Below are 22,111 nucleotides of genomic sequence, written 5' to 3'. Positions count from 1 at the left end.
AAAATTCAGGGGAAGGTTATTGATATATAAAATACTACTTTTTGTGCATGTAATAAGATGTTAATGACAACATTTAGGGTTGTTATTATCATTTTCTTTAAATAAAAAACAGTAACAAATTTTAAGATATATTCTAAGCAATGCAATCTCCATATTATAAGGGGGTGTTTGGTAGGATAGAAAGGAAATGGGAGAAAGGAAAAAAGAAATATTCCCTTGTTTGTGGTGCATAAAGAATGGTAATAGAGAATCATTTTATCATTCTCTTTCCCACTTTTGCGTTCCTTCAAAAAAAACCTGTGAAAAGATGAGAACGATGAAATTAAGCTTAAGAGCATTCTCATGTGAATAAAACTAGTCCAACCAGGCCACCACCACACTTCATCCCACAACCATCACCTCCACTTCTGGATCTCCACCATTGAAACCCACTGGACATCACCACCACCACCGAACATTACCGGCGGTCACCACCATCACCCACCACTTCTAGTATCTACCATGAAACCCACATACCACTATCACTAGCCCATCCATTTTCGGTCATCATCAGCAACTACCTCGTCATGAACCACCACCACTGCCACTTCATCTCGATCTCCTCCTTCAAAATCTACCAAGCCTTGAGTATTGCTTTAATAAATTACTGTCTTCACTTTTAATTTGGGTAAAGAAAAACAAAAATTGTTCGTGGCTATTTAGATGGAGTCTTGGAATATGAAAGCTTGTGGTGGGGTACTCAAAATTTCAACAATGAGTGATGATATTAAATTTAATTGTAGTTTTCATTTTATAGGATAGATGCTTTATTATTATTTGGGATTTTTTTTTTTTTTGGTAAAAATTGATTCACTCGTCATAACAAACAGATGAATCATTCTATAGTGTTTCTATTCCATTCTTTTCTTTAATTTCATTCTTTGTCATTCACATGTACCAAACACCCCCTAATATCTTTCTATTTATATATGTATAGAATCTAGATAAATATAGAGTTTGATTACTTTTATCTATTTATTCTAAAGAATAAAATATAGATAATTTAATTTATAAAAGATACATGTCGTATAAAGATTATAGCACATGTCGATTTAAGAGGTCTACAATCCTGTTTTAGTTTATCGGTAGATTACAAACTTTTTTAAAAATCATCCACCGTTGCCAATTTGTACATAGGTACGTAGGGGTGAGTTATTTTGAGAACCACTAAAAAAAAGAATGCGAGAACCAATCTCAGCCCTCCATTTATCAAGATCAGGAAGGGCATGTTTGTCATTATTAAAAAAATTGTCTAACACTCTCTTTCTCTCTCCTCTTATTAAATCAAAAAATATCTAAATCATTAAAAAACTTTCATCTCACAAACCGTACATCGTTAGACGGAAAAAAAAACATGGGTAGTCTTGAAATTTCGTCCTCTTTCATTAGAGATGCGATTCGATATACTTTTGACGACTTTTTAAATTTCGTTTTTTTTCCCATCACGTTCATCCTACACATGTGTAAGTACAACCTACACATGTGTAGGAAAGACCTGGAACTGGTGAGTTGTATAACCTGCCCATGGGTAAGTACAAACTACCCATGGGTAAGTTACTTATAAAGTTAAAAAATGATGAGGACGCAATGTAAAACCCTAAATACTAAACCCTAAAGCTTAATTTCTAATCTGAGGGGGAGGATACTTTCTAAAAACCCAAGAAAATCTAAACCCTAAAAACCTAAAACGGATGAGGGTTCCCACTCTAGGGTTTAGGGTTTGAAGCCCGAGTGTTAGCCTATCGGCTAACCCTCGACCTTCAAAACCTAAATCGACTAACCCTCGACCTTCAAACCCTAAACCCTAGAGCAGGTACACGGTACGACTTTTTAAATCCGAGGGCGGAGCCTGTACAACTAAAGCATTTAGGTATTACACTCTATGACATATTAACTCCTATGACCTATATATCACCCCTACCATCTTACCGCCGCAACACGTGGGTACTTTGTCTCGTATTATAAAGCAAATTCACATTTCAACTTTCAACTTTTCAACATTCAACATTCATATAATACCCTTATAAGAAATCTTAACCACTTATTTTTCTCTCTTCTCCATAAATCATATTATTTCTCTAATTCATTCAAAATCTTTTATTTCAAGAACCGTACATCGATAAATTATAAAAGTTATATGGGTATTCTTAAAATTTCATGCGCTTTCATTAGAGATGGCATTCAATATACTTACGACGAATTTTTAAATCCGAGGCGAAGCACGGACGGCTAAGGCATTTGGCGATCACACTCTATAGCTTATCACTTCCTATAACTTATCATACGTTATGACCTATTACCCCTACCATCTCATCGTTGCAACGCACGGGTACTTTGTCTCGTATTAATGCATGATGTACAATACATTTAAACCGCATTACATCAATAACCTATGCTACTCGCCGTTACATCAATAATCTAGATGATGTGGAAATCAGCACACACCCCCGCATTTTTCATTGCTTTGATCATAATTCAACTACTAGTATATAGATCACAAGGTGATCGATGCCAGAGTCCAAGCTAGTCATCAACAGGTATTGTGATGACAGAAATAATGATAAACTAGCGTTTGTTCAGAACTTTGTCAGTGTAATGAGAACACTTGCTGCCCAATTACAAACTACGCTTAATGCATCAACTACTGCAGGGACTGGGCTTGACAGAAACTATGGCCTTGTCCAATGCTACGGTGATCTCTCCTTACAAGAATGTCAATTATGCTATGGCCAAATGCGTGTTGTTCTTCCTAATTGCTATCCAAAAACTGGGAGTAGAATTTATGTTGATGGTTGCTTTATGCGACTCCAAAACTTCATGTTTTTGAATGCCAAGCCCAGAGCATGTTTGTGAACTTGTTAAAACTTTAGTAACAGCAAACACGATATTTAGTGTGAATACAAACAAACAGTTGCTTCATGTTTCAGCTTCTTATGATGCCGAAGAACTAGCTAAGATTCTTACAGATAGTAGTTTAAATTTCAAATACGCCACTAGCGAGAAAGCAACAGGATATTGAGATGAGTCCAATAAGCTCGGGCAAGGAGGATTTGGGACTGTCTACAAGGTGCCTTTTAATAAAACCACAATAATTAAATCATCCGGAGTTGGCAAAATGGACGGGTTGGATAGCAGTTCATAACAGATTAAGTTAGAGACAGGTCGGAGCAGGTGGAGTGACCTGAAACACTTTTAATCAAAACTTCTAAATTTCTTAAAATGTTAGTGTCATATATGATTTCAAGAATCACAAATTTTCAGTAATCATCTGCCTTTTTAAATAAAGATGATTTAGAGTGTATTTATGCATTAAGGTTACACTTTAGATGACTTATAACCCATTTTACCAGTCTGTCCTATTATCTGTTAAGCAACTCTTTTAATTTATCCACTTGGCCCACTGGAAATAAGGTATGACCAAAATCAACTAACGAATAACCACAGAAGTTAAAATTACCACATCTAAGGTTGTCGTCTATCAGTGTATGTCAAGCCTCTTCAGAGAAACTTACTAGTAGCATGAAGGTTTTAGCTTTCCTGTAATCTTGTAGACGCCTTTATACAACTTACCCAAATGGTTAATTTCATTCAGGGGGTTCTTTCAGATGGACGGGAAATAGCTGTGAAGAGGCTCTTCTTAAATAACAAATTCAGAGCAGCAGATTTCTACAATGAAGTTAACATGATTAACAGTGTTCAACACAAGAATCTGGTCAGGCTGTTGGGATGAAACTGTTCAGGACCTGAAAGCATTCTTATATATGAATATCTACCTAACATGAGCCTTGACCGCTTTATTTTTGGTAACTTAATTTTTTTTTTAAATGATTTTCACTTTTTGAAATCATGAAGATTGATTACCTGAGAAGTAATTATGAAAATGCGAACTTCTACAGATGAAACAAAAGGCAGGGAATTAAGCTGGGAGAAGAGATTTGGGATTATTATTGGTATAGCAGAAGGCGTGGTGTACCTTCATGAAAATCCCATCAATCGGATTATCCACAGGGACATCAAAGCTTCTAATATCCTGTTAGACCTGAGGTTTCGTACCAAAGTAGCTGATTATGGGTTGGCCAGGTCTTTTCAAGAAGATCGGAGCCACGTACGCACCGCCATTGCAGGGACACTGTAAGTACCTTGATTTGGTGAACTTTTTCTACCTAGCGTTGTTATATGTATATGAACTAAAAAGAACCAAAAACTGGATGTAAAGCTGGCTTTGATTCGCCAAATCTTACATATATTGTAAATACAAAATTATACTGCTAAAGATACTTTTTGTAAAGACGGATCTCCAAGTTATCTGCACTCGTGTTAAAAGAGAGAGGGAGAATCGGAAGATAAATTGATACAAAATAATTTCCACTTAGATGATATCATCTTTTTTGGGCCAATCTATTCATTTATAGTAAAATAACACAGTAATACAGTAAGCTAACTTATCTGTGTGCTTTTTGAATTGCCTCAGTGGGTACCTTGCTCCAGAGTACCTAGCCCATGGTCATTTAACCGAAAAGGTCGATGTCTATAACTTTGGTGTGCTACTGTTGGAGATCATCACTGGAATGGAAAACAACAAAAGCAAAAACACAGAATATACTGACAGCGTAGTGTGTATTGTAAGTATACATATAGCGCCTCATACTCTAAGACACCTTTTCATTTTCAGATATATGTCAATTTACCATCGCATATTCCTTACAAAAGGGTATTTTAGACATTATAAACCTAGTCAAATATTGTTCATGGAAGAACAGGTATGGAAGCTTTTCAAGCAAAGGACAGAGGAGGAAATCTTCGACCCAAACCTGATGATGCATATTTATCCTAACATCCATTTCATGAAAGATGTAAAAAGAGTGGTACACGTAGGACTTCTTTGCGTTCAAGAAACTCCATCTTTAAGACCATCCATGTCAACGGCACTACGAATGTTAGCAAAAGATGATGAACCTTTACCAGTTCCCTCTAATCTCCCTTTTACAGATGAGGAAACGATGGAGCTCAGCATGACACAAACGTTACTTGGTTATAGTCATGGGGATAATTCTTCATCAGTTGCTACAGTTTCCGGCAGCCATTTCTGCCCAAGATAACCATCAGTTCATCACATAACTAGATCTCGTGAGCCACTCCTCTAAGCATTTGGGAAGCCAGATTTACCAACTTGACTGTAAACTGGACAACTAAGCTTAGCAACAAGGTTGGTTAAGTCTACTGGTACCTCTGGTGATGAAGGTTCTCATTACAACAAACTACACAATATAGCCAAGCTACAGCTGTTCTCTGGATATTGACATCTGGGTTGGCTATTCCAAAAAGGGTGCTAAATCATCAAACAAGCATTCACTTTCTCATTTGGGTCATTCGATTTTCTAACATTTGGTTTGGAAACTCAATGTACTTCAGGAAGTGCTATACACATTGAAATTTTTCTTCAGTTAGATAATTTATCGTTTGGGATTTATTTGGATTCATCTCTTTAGGTATCACAGGTTTACCACTTTTTTTTTCTATCATGAAGTAATTGTTTTCTAGCTAGTCTTGATTCATTCATTCAGTCATTTGTAGCCCCAACGATCAACTTTGTTCGAAATTGGTTGCTATTTATATTTTACTTTTCCATGAAAGAAACAGGGTATATTGACCTTAATATTGTCCCCGGATCAAAAATGCAGAACGGCCTGCAATTTCAGGAGTAAGATGGTTTCCTGCAATTCCAGAGCTATATATTGTACATTTCTTAAACAAGGGAAAATGCATATAAAAAGCTTATCAAATACTAAATTTCAATGCATGAAGTAATATAAAAACGGTTTATCATTTTGAAGCTCATATGGTTGAAATGGTTGTAAGGGCATATTTTCAAGCTTGATTTATCGTGTAGCAACCAAGTTGCCCATGAGTCCTCCACCGACTTCAAAATGTTTTGCACTTGAAAATCCTGCTTCCAAAGCAAGATGCTCCAACTCATCACCTATTAGTAACAGAGTTTTTAGCAAGAAAGCACACATGTAGATATAAAGAATGTGACAAAGTTAAAGTCTAGATCTTAGTCTTCTTGCTCATTCAACATTTTCATTTTGTGGTTACTGTAGATGTAGCATGAGAGGAAGCCAATATCTGAAACGATACAATTGACTCAAACCTAACTATCTTATAGCATATATGGGTCAAATTTGTCTTTCTGGTGAGTGATTAAAGCATAAAAATAATTACAAAATCTTTTGTATTATATACATGATAAGTTGAAAAGTTGTGGCACTTGTGAGCATCTAAATACACTTTAAGTGAATTGCAATCCATTTGACCTGCCATCTATATACCTTTTTTTGTCCTATTTGTACATTCGAACTTTTATCAATAAAATCCAGCCGGAAGTGATCTGTTATCATGTATTGATATTGCCACCTCTAACTTATGTGTTGTTAACCCGTTTTAAAAATACAAGCGGATCGCCAGAGTTTAGAACAATAAGAAACCAACCAGTTAAAAACTCTTGAATTGAGCTCTTCAGATATCGATACTCATCTGAAAGACCATAAGCAGCAGCTACAGGCACAACTATATTATCTATCATCCAGCCCTGCCACAGAGCTCGCAAACAATTCAACTTTGCATAATAAGAAGCAAAATGACCAGTTGAAACTTAATCTGCCTCATTATGGAGTTAGACAAACAACTAGTTCATTTCCCAAATTAATATCAACATGCAGTTTCAGGCAGTTATTTACTTATATGGGAGGTTTATTAGTCGAACTGTTGTGATTTTTATGAGATGGACAAACGAGTCAGACATTTGCAATTTGAGACAAACCTGAATAGATGTCGTAAATTCGTCACTGCTTTTGTTGAAGTCAAGGATTGATGCTTTAGCCCCAGGTTTCAAAACTCGATACACCTCATTAATTGCCTTACGTTTGTCGATTACATTCCTTAGCCCATAGCCCATGGTAAGTGCATCGAAATAACAGTCAGAAAATGGCAAATCAAGCGCATCGCCCTCCACCCACCTACAACACATTACAAGATCACCAACAGTGATGAGTATAAACCATACAAGTCAGAGGTGGCAAAAAATGTGATTGGGTGACGGGTCCAAACTGGTAATGTATTGGTATGGGTCAGAAAAACTATATATCAAAATTTTATCTTTGTACAAGTGTAAAAGATGACTCCAAAAACTATATCATTTCAGAAATAATCTAAATCCTTAAGAAAATGATTTAGAAGGTTTTACACATTAAATACATACTTTGAGCCTTAACTGGCTATTGGCCAAAATCGACCCATTCATGAGTAATTGGGTCAAAGTGTCATCTTTAATACAAATATGCATTCACCAATACAATGTTTACTCAAACAAGAGCTAAATATACCAATGCTCACTTAAGGTTGCGGTTGCAGATTTTTGAGAGTAATTGCTGTCGAGAAGAAGCTACAGCTAGTTGGTCACTTGAGAAGTCAAGGCCAATAACCTGAATGTTGTCAATCAGTGAAGATATTGGGATCATAGTAAACCTTTAAATAAAAATATGAAAAATATAAGATGTTAACAGCTAAAACAACTTTTTAACAATAAGAAGCTGGTGGCTGTGGGGTACGAACCCACGCGCACTTCTGAGCGGAAGATCTCAAGTCTTCCCCCAAAATAATGAAAATAAAAAAGACAATATACACTAACAGTGAGAAATAATATTTGAAATTTTAAAATTGGACCATTAGGTTGAATTGAACATTATCAAATGAATAAAGGAGTCAAAACTGATCAAAATATTTTTGGCCAGCTAAGCTGGACACATGGAATGCAGTCAACCGCTTCCCCTGTAGTCATCAGCTCGTTTTTGACATATCCAAAGAGGGTAGAAGGATGATTAGGCAAAAACTGAAATATATATTTTTTAATACTCTCTCATAGAATCTAATATCATACCCCTGGGGAATGCATTATTTTCTCATTAAACTTAGATGATTGCCAGGTTTTTTGGTGCATTTTAGGAAATATACCATGCTTTATTAAATTACAATTAAAAGTATGTTTCTTTTGTGTTGAATAGGATAATGATAGAAGAATGATACTGCATAAAGTAGAAACATAAGGCTGTTCAAAAGAAACTAACTACAGGTGATTCATGTGTCCTATTAAAGATCGCTAACAAGCACAAAGGTACCTCTGGATCAAAAACGTAACTGGTTGGGAAACCTGGCTATAGATTTTTAGTGATAAAGAACAAAACGGTATTTATGGATTCTATTATTGTTAGTAGAGTAACCTCAAATTTATTATGAGATCAGGCAGCAAGATTCATTAGTATCATACACCGACTACAATATTCGACTATAGATAAAAGAACGAGATTACCAATGTATATAAATGCATCAGAGAAGGGGAAAAAAATGAAAAACCAACCTGACCCTTAAGTCCAACCTTTTGAGACAAGAGAAATGCCAAATCCCCGCTTCCACAACACAAATCCAACACATTACTCCCTTCTTTCGCCCTAAAAACACAAATCGACAAATGCATTCAGATACTATGATACATGATAACAAATAACTTCCCTTATCCTCCATTCCATAAATACAATGAATCTGTCACTAATATGAGATTTAGTCCCTATTTTTTTCGGAAACTGGATATTCACTCTTAAATTGACAAAAATTTAGCTTTCACTCGTCAACCATTAAACTTTATAATTTTGACGGTTCTGTTCTATACAGAGTTAAAAAAATATATTTTTAAAAAAACTACCACATAATTAAACTTTAGATATTAAAACCGTAGCCGTTTGCATAATGACGATATACTGAACAAAATTCAAAAGTTCAATAACTACCTCGAGTAGAAACGTGAAAGTACGGCGTCATTATATAGCTTGAAATGATTAACTAAAAGTATGACAATTATTTTGATACAGACAAAATAGAAATATGGCCTCTTTGAAGGACAAATCCGGGCAATGACGTTTAACTACTGACTTAGTAACAACTAAATCGTTACAACTAACATTTGCAATAAATTAATAAAAAAAAACTGTAACTAGAAAAATAAAAAAAGTGGTTACCCACTCCAATCAACTGCCATTCGTTTCCATATCCTATGTTGTCCCAAACTCAACACATCATTCAACTGTTGCACACAAATATATAAATTGTTATATTATAATATATCTTATATGAAAATTTTGAATAAAAAATACCAAAATAAAAGAGAAAAAAAAATGGAGAATATTGATTACGTTATCGTAAACAGGAGCAATGCGGTTGAATAAAGCCTGGCGGTCAGCGGAAGCGTGAATTAGCTGCTGCTGCCGGCGTTTAGTATTTCCGGTGACCGGCGTGAATGGGAATGGTAGTATAGAAGACGATGCCATTCTCAGTTGTCACATTATTGCGGATTTCCTATTTGTACCTTTTGGTAGATTTTAGGATAACGTTCTCCACCCAAGACAAGTATGGTTTACAAGTGACCCAATTTCATTTTATTTTTTTGGGATTAGTAGGAAAAAACTAAAGATACGTGGTCATGTGTATTGTATGTAAGTAACTCGAAAAAATGTTTATTGTATGTAAGAAAACATACTTGGCAACCATATACAGGTGCCACTTGTCAGATTTTAATTGGTTGAAACGAGATTCTTACATACGATAAACATTATTTCGAGTTGTTTACATACAATACACACAACTTTAGTTATTTCCTACTATAGACATTCGGTTAAAGTTTTTTACAATCCAGGAAACTAATCTCTATTTTTTTAGGACATAAACCATGTCTCATATTTTCTGTCGGAAATGATCAATCCTATTAACCAAATAGCCTATTTAATTATCTTAACTATGAGATGATTACATGTGTAAAAATCAGGGGGCATGATTAGAAAAAAGAATTAGTGGATACCACATGTTATCTTCATAATGTATTAGGAGGATTTAGAGATTAATAAGAGTTTGATGAGTCACGTTCCAGAGATACAGTACTAGAATATGATTCATATCCATTCACAAAACATCTTTGTATAATAAATTAACCGGTGAACCGGTTATAATTATAAAAAATAACCGGTTATCGGTTAACCGGTTTTTAATCGGTTTTTGGTTTGGAAAATGGAAATCGATTACTAACTGGCGGTTACTGGTAACCTATAATCGGTTTGTATCTTATCGGTTCCTAACCGGTTTCGGTTATCGGTTAACTTTCGAATCGGTTAGGTTAACCGGTTATTTTTTGCACCTCTACCGCCAACTCATGTGAAACAAACACCGGGACTTACGAAAAACAACTCACGATAAAGTAAATGAAAAAATGGATAAAGTTCAGGAATGTTTACCTATAAAAACAAACACAGATGTTAATATTTTTTAATTAATTGCAGGATTGGTCCTAATGGTTTGTACATTTTAGCAATGGCAAGCCCTTTTCAATTATCGTTGCAATGGGTACCTATTTTTAGATTTTTTTTTGCAAGATTGGTCCATTTTTAACAGAATCCGTTAGCGGGTGACGTTAAGTCTACTCCTTACAATACGGTAGGGACAATATCGTCTTTTCACACAACATTGAAGAGACCTTTATTGCTAATGAATTTGAAAAGGAACCCCCATTACTAAAGTGTGTAAACCACATAGACCAATCTTGAAATTAACTATATATCATCTTCTTTTTTTTATACTAAAACACTATTGATTTAACGATTTATTAACCAACTAAAAAACTTAATTAACCGATAAAATTGTAGAATACGAAAAAAAAAAAAACTAATATCACTAATAGTAATGGTAAAACAAGTATTATTAATTTCGATTTTTTTATAATCCATCATTAAATTATACTTTTTAGTTTTTTCATTAAAGAATAGATTTTATTAAATAATTGATTAGTTATTAATACTTTTTTGTTTTTTATAATTATTAATTAAATTGCTAAAAAAAAATTCCACGCACTATCAAATAAATAATATATTACTCGATATATCTAAAATATATCAAAATATTTGTTAGCATTTATATTAAAATAAACTTTCACGTACATTTACTAATTAGTATTTATAAATCAACCATCTGCATAAATGTCTAATAGCTACATAGAAAACTAAAATACCATATGTGACATTTATATTAGAGTTAATTGCAAACTTGGTCCCTGTGGTTTGTATTATTTCGCAAAGGGGTCCCTATTTGACTATCTTCGCAAAAAAGATCCCTATTTTGACTATTTTTCGCACATTTGGTCCCTTTTGGACGGCTCCGTTAGAAGGGTACGTTAAGTCGTCACGTGATCGGCATGTGCATGGGCAGAAAAGTAATAAACCACCCCACCCGCCCACTAAGTCTTTTTCCCCCTTTTATACCAAAATAAACCCTAATTTTATTAAACTAAAAAATCGATTAAGTCTCCAAAACTCTTTCAAAAATACGATTAACTCCAAACATCCATTAATGATCAACAATGTTGTGGCTGCTTCGATCAACTGATAAAGCATGGAATGTTGCTTAGATATATGGTGAGTGATTTAGTTTTTCATTTTCTTCAGTTATTTATTCATTTTTTTAATTTATTCTGCATATATAATATAGTATATACAAAAATGGATGTATGTATGTGATTTTTTATACTAAAATATACATAAATTTCATTTTTCTTGTAGGTGCATCCCCTACATATTTTTCTTTGAAAATTCATCATGCTGGGTGGTTCACGACGGTTCTAGGGAGGAAATACATCAATGGTAAGGTCAATTATGTAGACTCCGTAGATGGAGATGAGTTTTCTGTTCTCGAGCTAGAAGCTATGCTCAAAGAAATAGGGTATGCGAAAAAATTCCAATGTGGTACCACTTTAAGTAACCTGGTAATAATCTTGATTGTGGCCTGCATGCTTTAGGTAGTGACGATGATGTTAGGAATTTGATGAGTTTTATTGGCAAATCCAAATCCAAAATTATAGAAGTATACATAGAAAGTTGGAAAACCAATGTAGAGATAACCCCTAGAAGTGTTGTGAATAAGGTACCTAATTGGTTAAAGGAAATAGATGATGCCCTAACAAAACCTTATGTGCCTGTAAAAAATATGGGCGTTCGTAAAAGGAAGTTGTTTAGTGAAACACTTCAAGGTGAAACACAAACTGGTTTGGGTATTAATGAACTGCAAATTGAAACAACATAAGCTGGGGTGGGTGGAAATGAACCAATTGAAGTTGAAACACATGCTGGGGTGGGTGGAAATGAACCAATTGAAGTTGAAACACAGCCTATGGTGGGGGGAAATGAACCTAGTGGAGAAAAAACAGAAGCTGGGGTGGGTGGAAATGAAGCAATTGAAGTAGAAACTGTTACAATTTCACCTTATATACCAAAGCAGATTGAACAAACTCCTAGGATATGTTCAAATGAGGTGAATCAGATACTTAATAATGGTGGTACACCAGTCAATGAAATGTTTAATGATGATGTATTCACTGAAAGGTTTGTGAATGTGGGAGTTCAAAAAGAAATTGGGCAGGGTAGTGGGATTAATAAGGGGTATGATGTCAGTCATGAGCATGTAGGCAATACATAATTTGATGAGCCTGGTGATGATGATGATGAGCCTGATAATGAGGCTCATGATGATGGGGAGGATGGTGACAGTGATGGGAAGAGTGAAGATTCTGACTTTGTAGTTGATGATGAACATAGGATGGAAGATCCTGAGATTGATATGAGTGACTTTAGAGATAACATAGATGCTGATGTAGAGTGGGTAGGATGTAATTTAGGAACTGCAAAGGAGAAAGACTTACCTGGTGATCCTGAAAATCTTAATTTTGAGAATCTTGATAGTGGAACAGATGAGGAGGATGATGCAGTTAGGAAAAAGGCTTTAAAAGAATTAAGAAGTGAGCATACCACAAATCCTGATAAAAAGGCACACTTTTTCTTGGTCAAGTGTTTGGGACCAAACTAGAAATGAGAGATATGGTTACCATGCATGCAATAGAAACTAGGAGGCAACTTAAAATAACTAGAAATGATAAAACAAGATTTAGGGTGATATGTGAAGGTACAATTCTAATGTTTACTCAGACTACTCAACTAGTCCAGGAACAGCCCAGTGCAAAAGAAAAAGAAATGCAGGAGCAGAGTCCAGTGTAGATGGGCCTGAAATGCAGAAGCAGCCTAGTGGAGATGGACCAATTGAATCAGATGCAACATGTGGGCCCAAACAGAAGAAAAATTATATTCCTTTGGAAACTGTGGGTCTAGGAATGATAAAAAGTCCACAGGGTATTAAATGGACAAAAAAAAAATCAAATGAAAAAGAATCTAAACCTAGTGGAGAAAAAGAAAAGTGTCCTTGGCAATTGTATATTGGTAAGCCTAAAGGAGAAGGAACATGGATGGTGAGGACTTATAAGCAAGTACACAAATGTCAACAAACAAGAAACTTAAGAAAATGTAATGACGAGTTTTTGGCAAAGCAGATTCAAGAGCAGTTAAACCCAGAGTCCAAGGTTAAAGCAAGCTTTCTTAGAGATCAACTACAAAAAAAATTCAAATAGGGGTCTCCAAGCACAAGATTTACAGGGATTTTGATAAGGCAAAGGCAAGAATAATGGGTGATTACCCACAACAGTATGGAATGTTGAAGGATTACATCCTTGAATTAAAAGCATGCAACCCAGACATAACTGTCAAGCTTAACTTTGAACCAAATCATGATCTTAACAGTGACACAAGGCAGTTTAGAAGAGTATATGTTTGCTTGGGTCCATTGAAGGTTGGGTTTAAAGCTGGAAAGAGAGATCTATTGGGTTTGGATGGGTCTTTCATGAAGTCTCCTGCTACAAGGATTCTGTTGATTGCAGTTGGTGTAGATCCAAACCATCAAACTTACCCACTTGCTTATGGCATTGTGGAGTCTGAGAATAGGGCTTCCTGGACTTGGTTCCTTGAATGCCTTGGAGAAGATCTAAACTTGGATCACATGTCAAACTTTACTTTCATTAGTGATAGGCAACAGGTAAACACATTCTATCTTTTATTGTAATTTCTGTTTACTTGTAACATTGTAATTTCTGTTTACTTTTTAGTCATTTAACTTGTATATATCTTTATTATATTGGGGATAATACCTGCAATTGCACAATTATTCCCATGTGCTGAGCACAGGTTTTGTGTAAAACACATTTATGAGAACATGAATCTGAACTTCAGGGGCAAGTTTACCAGGATTTTCTTTGGAAAGCTGTAAACTCACCCACAGTTGCAGAATTTAACAAGGTCATGGAAGATTTGAAAAAAGTGAAGCAAGAAGCTTATAATTGGTTAAAGGAAATACCACCAAGGCATTGGTCAAAGTCTGTTTTCAGGGGACAAGTTTACAAGGATTTACTTTTTAACTTGTGTTTCATTATGTTTTCTATATATTCAGGGCACATGTATGTTTTCCAGTTTGCAATCTAATAGTTGTTAAATTGTTTTGGATTTTGTATTTGTCTGTATAGGAAGGGCAAATTGTGATATCTTATTGAACAATGTGTGTGAGGTTTACAATAGGCAACTAGTTGATGGTAGGGAGAAACCCATAATTCTGTGTTTAGAGTTCATTAGAGAATATAACATGAAGAGACTTGCCAAAGTGCAAAAGGATATTGACCAAAGTGCTGGCCCTTTAACACCAAGAGCTACTGAAATGTTTGAAGCAATCAAGACAGAAGCTACAAAGTACAGAGTATGTGTTTTTCTTCAAATCTACTGTAATTAGTTTTCAGATTCTGTTTTCTTTATGTAGCTTGTATTGTAACAGGCAACATTCAATGGGCATACCACGTTTGAAGTAGTTGGTCCATGGATGGATCAACATGTGGTTGATTTGGAATTGAGGACATGCTCATGCAGGAGGTGGGAGTTGACCGGAATGCCATGTAAGCATGTTATGGCCTCTATATTCGATGTTGCAGACAATGAAGGCACCATAGGAAGCCCAGAGTCATATGTTAATCCTGTTTATTGGCTGCAAACTTGGAAAAGAATGTACAGTTTCAAGATTAATCCAATTAGAGGTAAAGTGCACTGGCCTAAGTCTGAATGGCTTATAACAATTACCCCCCCCCCCCCCCCCAAAAAAAAGAAAAAAAGAATCCAATTGGAAGGCCTAAGAAGAAGAGAAGGCAGAGTGTTGTTGATCTGCAAATAATTAAGGAAGACAGGATATCAAGGGCTGGTGCTAAGCTGAAGTGTGTAAATTGCAAACTTGATGGTCACAACAAGAGAACATGTCCAAAAAAGAATACAACTTCAGAAGCTGGTGGTTCCAAGGGTTGTGGTAAGAAGACTGCAACTTCTCAAGCTGGTGGTGGTAAGAAGACTACAAGTTCTCAAGCTGGTGGTGGTAAGAAGAGTGCAAATTCAAGTTCTCAAGCTGTTGGTTCTCAAGCAACTTAGTTTATCCTTTTGTTTCCATCAATATTAAACTATTATGTTTGTGTTTTATTCATGATGCTTAGACATATGTTATGCTTAGAATGGTGTCTTTTGTTAAGAATGGTTTCTTTTGGTATGTATCAGGCAACAATATTGGATATGTGGTTGTTTAATTTTAATGCTTTTTTGCATAATATTGGGTAGTTGAGTTTGTGATATACCATTGAATACCATAGCAGTTTCTTTTTGGTAATTTGTTGGTACATTTCCTGCATATTTGCAAAAACTTTTTTGGTATTTGACATTCAATTGTCAACCAAATTTTTTGCATTGCAGAATACCATTGAATACCATTGCAGAATACCAAGTCTTTGCATTTGTCATTCAATTGTCAGTGAACATTCAATCAAGCCATTTCATCAAAACAAAATAAACAAAAAATGGAAAGAAACTAAACAGCATAATCGACTTTTATTCCCATATTTGCAAAAGTTTGTTACAACACTTACATAATTTGTTATCAAATCAACCTAATAACATAAACCAAACAATAAAAAACACCCAACTTATCACCAACATCCTCTTGTACACATTGGTGGATCATACCACTAAATAAACCCACAACTTGATCCCTATTATAGTTAAAACCAAGATTCCAATTAAATTTGTTAACTTGATTAATATAAGATGCAAAAAGATTTACCATTTTTCCACAACAATAAAACCTTCTCCCGGGATTATTACATGTCCAAGAGGTTCGAATGATAGAAGGAGAACGACATCTACATATCACCATGTGTTGCATGAAAAGACAATATTGCCCTGCACGTGATGAGTTGATGACCACGTGAAGACTTGACAGCACCCGCTAAAGGTTCTGTTAAAAAGGGACTAATCTTGCAAATAATTCTCAAAATAGAGACCCTCATTACAACGATACTTTGTTAAAAAGGGACTAACCACACGGACCAATCTTGCAATTAACTTTGTTTTTTTTATAATATTGAATCACATTTTTAAAAATGTTTTCTATAGACTTTATATGTATTTTAAAGTTTAATTATTGTTTAGCAAAACATGACATACAAAGATAATATTTGTTTAACATGTAGACTTCCAAATCAAAATTTGAAACTTAAATCTTTACAAAAAGTAAATGTTAGAATAAGAACTAATTGCATTTTTGGTCCCTGTGTTATCACACTTTTCGCACGTTTGGTCCAAACTTTTCAAAAGTTGCAATTTTGGTGCCAAAAGTGTGATTTTTTCACAAAAATGGTCCAAACTGCAACTTCCGTCCATTTTATTCCGTTACTGTGCCCATGTGCATGTCACGTGAAGGGTAGTTTTGGCATATAAAGTTCTTCCACCTTTGCCCCTTTTCTCTTCCTTTTCTTTTTCCATTATAACCCTAATATCTTAAATTTTCTTTCAATCTGAATCATAAAATCAAGAAAAACAAGAACATGATATGTAGTTGTAGGGCTCCAACCACATCAGATCTTTATACTCTCAATCATAATCCAAATCTCATCACGTAAAACCCAAATCTCATTCCAAAACAACAACAAATAAATTATATTATGTATATATATATACATACAATATAATGAGAGTTAATAGCAAGACTGACAACTTTCGGTCGATTTCCGGCTTTGTTGGCGTTTTCAGGCGACTTTTGGCCGGTCGTCGATTCAGATGGGAATTCTTCACCATTCCCATTACAAGTTAATAGCAAGACAACTGGTGGGAAGAATGGTGGCTGCAGTAATTCGGTAAACACATACACAGTCACACACACAAAGGAAGAGCCACCCACCACCACCACCTAATTTGAATCTATCTAATATCTCCCACCTCGCCATCAATACCCTACGCTGCCACCACGAGCTCCGGCCACCACTAATGCGATAAAACAATCACCACCACCGCCACCGCATAGATCTTATAGAATGGGTGTTGTCATCGTTCGTCACCATCAAAGCATCATCACTCAACCACCATTTTCATCACTAGCATTAGCAGTTTGGCACACCCCTGTTTCCTTCTTTTCTCTAATAGGAATCAAGATTTGTTATATAGATTTAGCACAATTTTCATCACTACCGCCACCACATATATTTTTTTTTCTCTAAAAAGAAATTGAAGATCTGAAAATGGATTTTCATAACTTTTTCTTTCTTTCTAATATACGTTCTAGATATATATGTATATATAAATATAAATGTTATGTAGATCTATTAATATTTTGTGTACAAAAATGGATATGAATGGGTTTGGAGGTAGATTTTAAATGAGTTGTGATTGAAGATATGAGAATAAGTTAGATGTATGTGTTTGGATAAGGAGGTAAATAAAGTAAAAAGATAAAGAAATAAAGAATCAGTTAATTGTCAGATTGGTCCTTGTTTATGCAGGAAGACGATATTGCTCATCACGTGAGGTGCACATGGTGCATTTAACGGTGAAATTTTAACGGAATCGTCAGTTTGGGCCATTCCTGCGAAGAAATCATACTTTTGGCACCCAAATTGCAACTTTTGAAAAGTTTGGACCATTCTTGCGAAAAGTATGATATCACAGGGACCAAAAATGCAATTAGTTCTTAAAATTCAAACTAAAATATGAATCAAACACGTCATTCAACATCTTATACATATGAATCAAACAATCAAAGTCTTCATCTTAGAATATCCTTTGTCAAAAATATTAAACACACGATAGATATAAGATAGACCAGTCCCCCACTAGCTTGGCGATTCATAGTTGTATAAAACAATAATTCTAAAAATATTATGAATATTTTATTATTATATGAATATTCACTTCCTTATTAATTATGTCTTAGCATATTCTCTATAACATTCTATTGGAGCCTGATATATCCATTTATATATACATTCTCATATCGTTTCTAAGTCGTTCTAAGCTTAATTATGTGTAAGTTACATGTATATTCGATGCTTTGATGGTATTGTTAGTGATTTCAGGCTTAGAACAGGTACATTGGTTAGAAAGGGCATTTGGAAGGATAAAAGATGCATTAGGATGGTTCTTGGACGAGTACGAGTGAAGACAAGTCAAAAAATACAAGTTTCGCAAGTTCTGACAATTCATGCAGCGCACAGAAGGTTTATGCGGCGCACAAGAAGGAATTTTGATCAGGGAATTTGGCAAAAGTTGGTGTGCGGCGCACAGGAGGAGCATGAGGCGCATATCGGGCGAGCAAAATAAGGAAAGTAAGGTTTGTGCGGCGCATAAACTAGGTCGGCAGATTTTCTTTTGAGATTTCACTATAAATACAAGACCAAAACCCTCTCATTCGATATACATTCACTTCCAGTCGATTTTAGGGTTCTTTGAGGCAATATTCAGCAGCTTTTTCGTCCACCAAGATCTAAGGGTTGCTCGTGAGTTTCAAGGCATTCAAACGTCGATTTTCTTAGCTTTTCATTCTCTTCCGCACTTTGGTACAAGATGTTTACTCTTTCTTTTGCTATTTGTGATTTATTTATGATTATGTCTAGCTAAATAACTTCATCATCCACTGAGATGAAGTGACACATTGAATAATGGTTGCATAATTTTAGAATTGAAGTTGATTGTTAAACGTTTTGTCATAATCTTCATGTTTTGAGTTCTTGTGCTCTTATCTACTATTTTGTTGATAATGTATGAATGATCTAGAGGTATCTAGGTTTAGAAGTGCATTGTTCTAGTTAATTGGGTACAATTAATAGGTGTTGACTTGTGGTAACAAGACAATAAACGACAATAGATAATAGAATTCAAAGTGTTAACGGTTTGGTAAAATCAATAGACAAGATTGTTTACAATAACACAACAATTTAGTCAATTTAGTAGGTCTTGATAGGGAAGGTGGTAACCGGAACTTAGGGGTCGAAAAATTGGTTAATGGGTTGGATAGGGTAATAAGCTAGGTGCGCAATTAGTGAGTTCTTTGTTCTACCTCGTTATAAAATCAACAAGTTGAATTGGTTTTAATATAGATGCAACCTAAATAATGTGTGCCATGGAGTCAAAGTGGATGATCTTTTAATTCTAGTTGATATACGACAATTATCTTTTCGATAAATTCTTTGGAATTTCTAACTCTTTCAATCAACTAACTTTTTAAAATAAAAACCAAGACGACGTGGTGTCTTTAAAAACCAAAATCTTTTTAACTACTTAAAACTCGCTAGCTCTTTGTAGTCTCCGTGGAACGAACCTTTACTTGCTTTAATCTATATTGCATACGGACGGGTCCACTGCCCGATTGTGTGTGGTATTCGATTCGGAGTATTTTTAAGGATTTTAATTTAACTAGATTTTTACACATCAGAGCCTATAAATACAAGGCTATATTATAAATGATTAATAAAATTTCCTCTCAATTTTTCTCAACTCTTCTCTCAATATTATAACACAGCACAATAGTCTTTAAACCCTAAAAACATAATCCGGTCGATTAACTCCTTTGAGTATTTGAAACAATCAAAAAAAAATAATTTAGCCGACAACTTCATTGAGATCAACAAAAAGATCCAGAATATTATTTTCAAACTAGAAGGTAAACATATACGAGTAAATAAATTTATTGATTTCTTTTCTAAAACAACACATATACTTTCTCATGGGTTGTTCAGTTATGAATTCAATAAAGATTTATCTCTAGATGAAACAACACCTGTTAGTCTATTGATTCTCACTTTTGAATTACTATATGATCTTAATTAAACAAAATTTAACCATGAGAACAGTACATGTTTGTTAACATAGATTTATGTGATATATTTTCCTTTTAATTGGATGTATGTTATTATATCATTATTTGTTTTTTTTTATAATTATTGTGTCTATAATTATTATTTAGTTATCGAATGAAATAAGTTTTTTCTTTTGAATTATGATAGTCTGAATTTGCTACAAACAAACTTGAAAACAACACATATACTTTCTCATGGGTTGTTCAATTATGAATTCAATAAAGATTTATTTCTAGATGAAACATTACTTTCGACACCTGTTAGTCTATTGATTCTCACTTTTAAATTACTATATGATCTTAATTAAACAAAATTTAATCATGAGAACAGTGCATGTTTGTTAACATAGATTTATGTGATATATTTTCCTTTTAATTAGATGTATGTTATTATATCATTATTTGTTTTTTTTATTATTATTATGTCTATAATTATTATTAAGTTATCGAATGAAACAAGTTTTTTCTTTTGAATTATGATGGTCCCAATTTGCTACTAACAAACTTGAACTTGGTTACGGCCTTGTTTATCTCAACAAGTACTTGGATTTGGGTGACTCTCATTCTTAAAAAGAAAATATATGTTTTGTTCATGTATCCATTATTTGTGTCATACATGTATATTTGAATGATTTATCTGAATTGACCGTTAACGGTAGCTAAACTTGATTACGATCATCTTTAGTTCGACAAGTGATTCGATTTGGATAACTATCATTTGAAGTACAAGTTAACTCATGACAAGAAAGCAATTCGTTTGCTTCATGTTTATTCTGTTTTTACAATATGTTTTATGCACACTTTATTAATTTTCGGATGGCAAATTTCTTTTGAGATCAACCGATGGGTTATCGAATGATTCAGTCCTCACGTGTCTTTTAATAGTTACAAGGTTTACAATAATAAAAATATATTCGATGACTCACCTCCGCATTAACTGATGGCTTATACTTATTCAATCGACATTTTGGTATGTCAAAATTATTCCTTCGCAATGTATATTTTACAAATTTGAAACTATTAGTGCAATGAAGGTTATATATACTTTATGTTTATTATGGATGTGCACGGTTTGGTCTAAACTGGCTAAACCGTTTAAACCGAAGTAATTAGTTGGATTGGTCGGGTTTGAAATCAAAAACTTAGATCGTCGGTTTGTCTTTTTCATAAACCGCTCCTATGATTTGGTTCATGGTTTTAGACTTTTATCAAACCGGTTTAACCAAACCGGACCATTTATTTATATTAATTTATTACATATATATATATATATATATATATATTCAATATTATAAATTATAAAATATTAGCTTTGCAAAAGTTTGAAAATATTCAAATTCTTATCTCGATCTTTAAGATAATTTTTAACAATCAATTACCAAGCTAATATATATGATTTTTATAATCCTAAAATGATGAATCCCCCGTCGGGTATACACGAATTGTATGCACTATTCAAAATAGTAATTTCTACTTTTTCTTTTCGGTTTTTTTTAATGCATTTTCAACCCTTTATATTTCATTTCAAGTATGTGTGAAACTTTTGCAAGTTAGTATTACTAGAAGTTTTAATATATTGTATGTCAAAAGTGTGATAACCGTTTAACTGGACCAAACCAAACCGGTTAATTGGTTTTGGTTGGTTTGGTTTGGCATAATAATTTGGACGGGTTGGTTCAAAAAATCGTTGAACCGTTTACATTGGTTTGGTTGAGATTCTTAGCAAAAACCGGTCAAACCGGACCACGCACATCCCTAATGTTTATGTTTGAAAATATGTTATTCTCACTAAAACTTTGGGCTGATTATAATTTACGGAGGAATAATTATTTTCTTTATTTTATTTTTCTTAATAAAACTTGATGTGAGTATTTATGTTTCTCATGGATTTCAA

At 34.2% G+C, this 22,111-nt stretch overlaps 2 protein-coding genes and 1 pseudogene across 2 annotated transcripts; 2 read left to right on the top strand and 1 right to left on the bottom strand.

Annotated features, from left to right (window-relative positions):
* The first annotated feature begins 2,547 nt into the window (after positions 1–2,547).
* LOC122584801 lies at positions 2,548–5,138 on the top strand (annotated as a pseudogene).
* A 594-nt stretch (positions 5,139–5,732) lies between these two features.
* On the bottom strand, positions 5,733–9,467 carry LOC122609095 (2-phytyl-1,4-beta-naphthoquinone methyltransferase, chloroplastic). The gene is made up of 7 exons (XM_043782157.1): positions 9,282–9,467; positions 9,108–9,172; positions 8,453–8,543; positions 7,432–7,520; positions 6,860–7,055; positions 6,529–6,628; positions 5,733–6,019 (listed from the first exon to the last, which is right to left on the bottom strand). Exons 1-7 carry the CDS (start codon positions 9,414–9,416, stop codon positions 5,919–5,921), a joined length of 777 nt encoding a protein of 258 aa, XP_043638092.1. The 5' UTR covers positions 9,417–9,467; the 3' UTR covers positions 5,733–5,918.
* A 4,171-nt stretch (positions 9,468–13,638) lies between these two features.
* On the top strand, positions 13,639–15,470 carry LOC122584785. Its single transcript, XM_043756844.1, has 5 exons — positions 13,639–14,046; positions 14,241–14,464; positions 14,583–14,757; positions 14,833–15,030; positions 15,228–15,470. The coding sequence occupies exons 1-5, from the start codon at positions 13,639–13,641 to the stop codon at positions 15,468–15,470; spliced, it is 1,248 nt and encodes a 415-aa protein (XP_043612779.1).
* The last annotated feature ends 6,641 nt before the right edge of the window (positions 15,471–22,111 follow it).

The sequence above is a fragment of the Erigeron canadensis genome, chromosome 1 (genome assembly GCF_010389155.1).
Source record: "Erigeron canadensis isolate Cc75 chromosome 1, C_canadensis_v1, whole genome shotgun sequence".
Taxonomy (NCBI): Eukaryota; Viridiplantae; Streptophyta; class Magnoliopsida; order Asterales; family Asteraceae; genus Erigeron; species Erigeron canadensis.
The sequence above is the reverse complement of the archived record's forward strand: the minus strand, read 5'-3'. Positions and strand labels throughout refer to the sequence as shown.

Bases quoted from the DNA above. Each gene is read 5' to 3' on its own strand.
- LOC122609095 (XM_043782157.1), bottom strand. From the start codon at position 9,416: ATGGCATCGTCTTCTATACTACCATTCCCATTCACGCCGGTCACCGGA. The intron at 7,521-8,452 runs GTTGGTTTTTCA...GACAACATTCAG, and splicing joins AGGTTGGACTTAAGGGTCAG to GTTATTGGCCTTGACTTCTC. The intron at 6,629-6,859 runs GTTTGTCTCAAA...GCTCTGTGGCAG, and splicing joins AATTTACGACATCTATTCAG to GGCTGGATGATAGATAATAT.
- LOC122584785 (XM_043756844.1), top strand. From the start codon at position 13,639: ATGGGTGATTACCCACAACAGTATGGAATGTTGAAGGATTACATCCTT. The intron at 14,465-14,582 runs GTATGTTTTCCA...GGTTTACAATAG, and splicing joins TCTATATATTCAGGGCACAT to GCAACTAGTTGATGGTAGGG. The intron at 14,758-14,832 runs GTATGTGTTTTT...GTATTGTAACAG, and splicing joins CAGAAGCTACAAAGTACAGA to GCAACATTCAATGGGCATAC.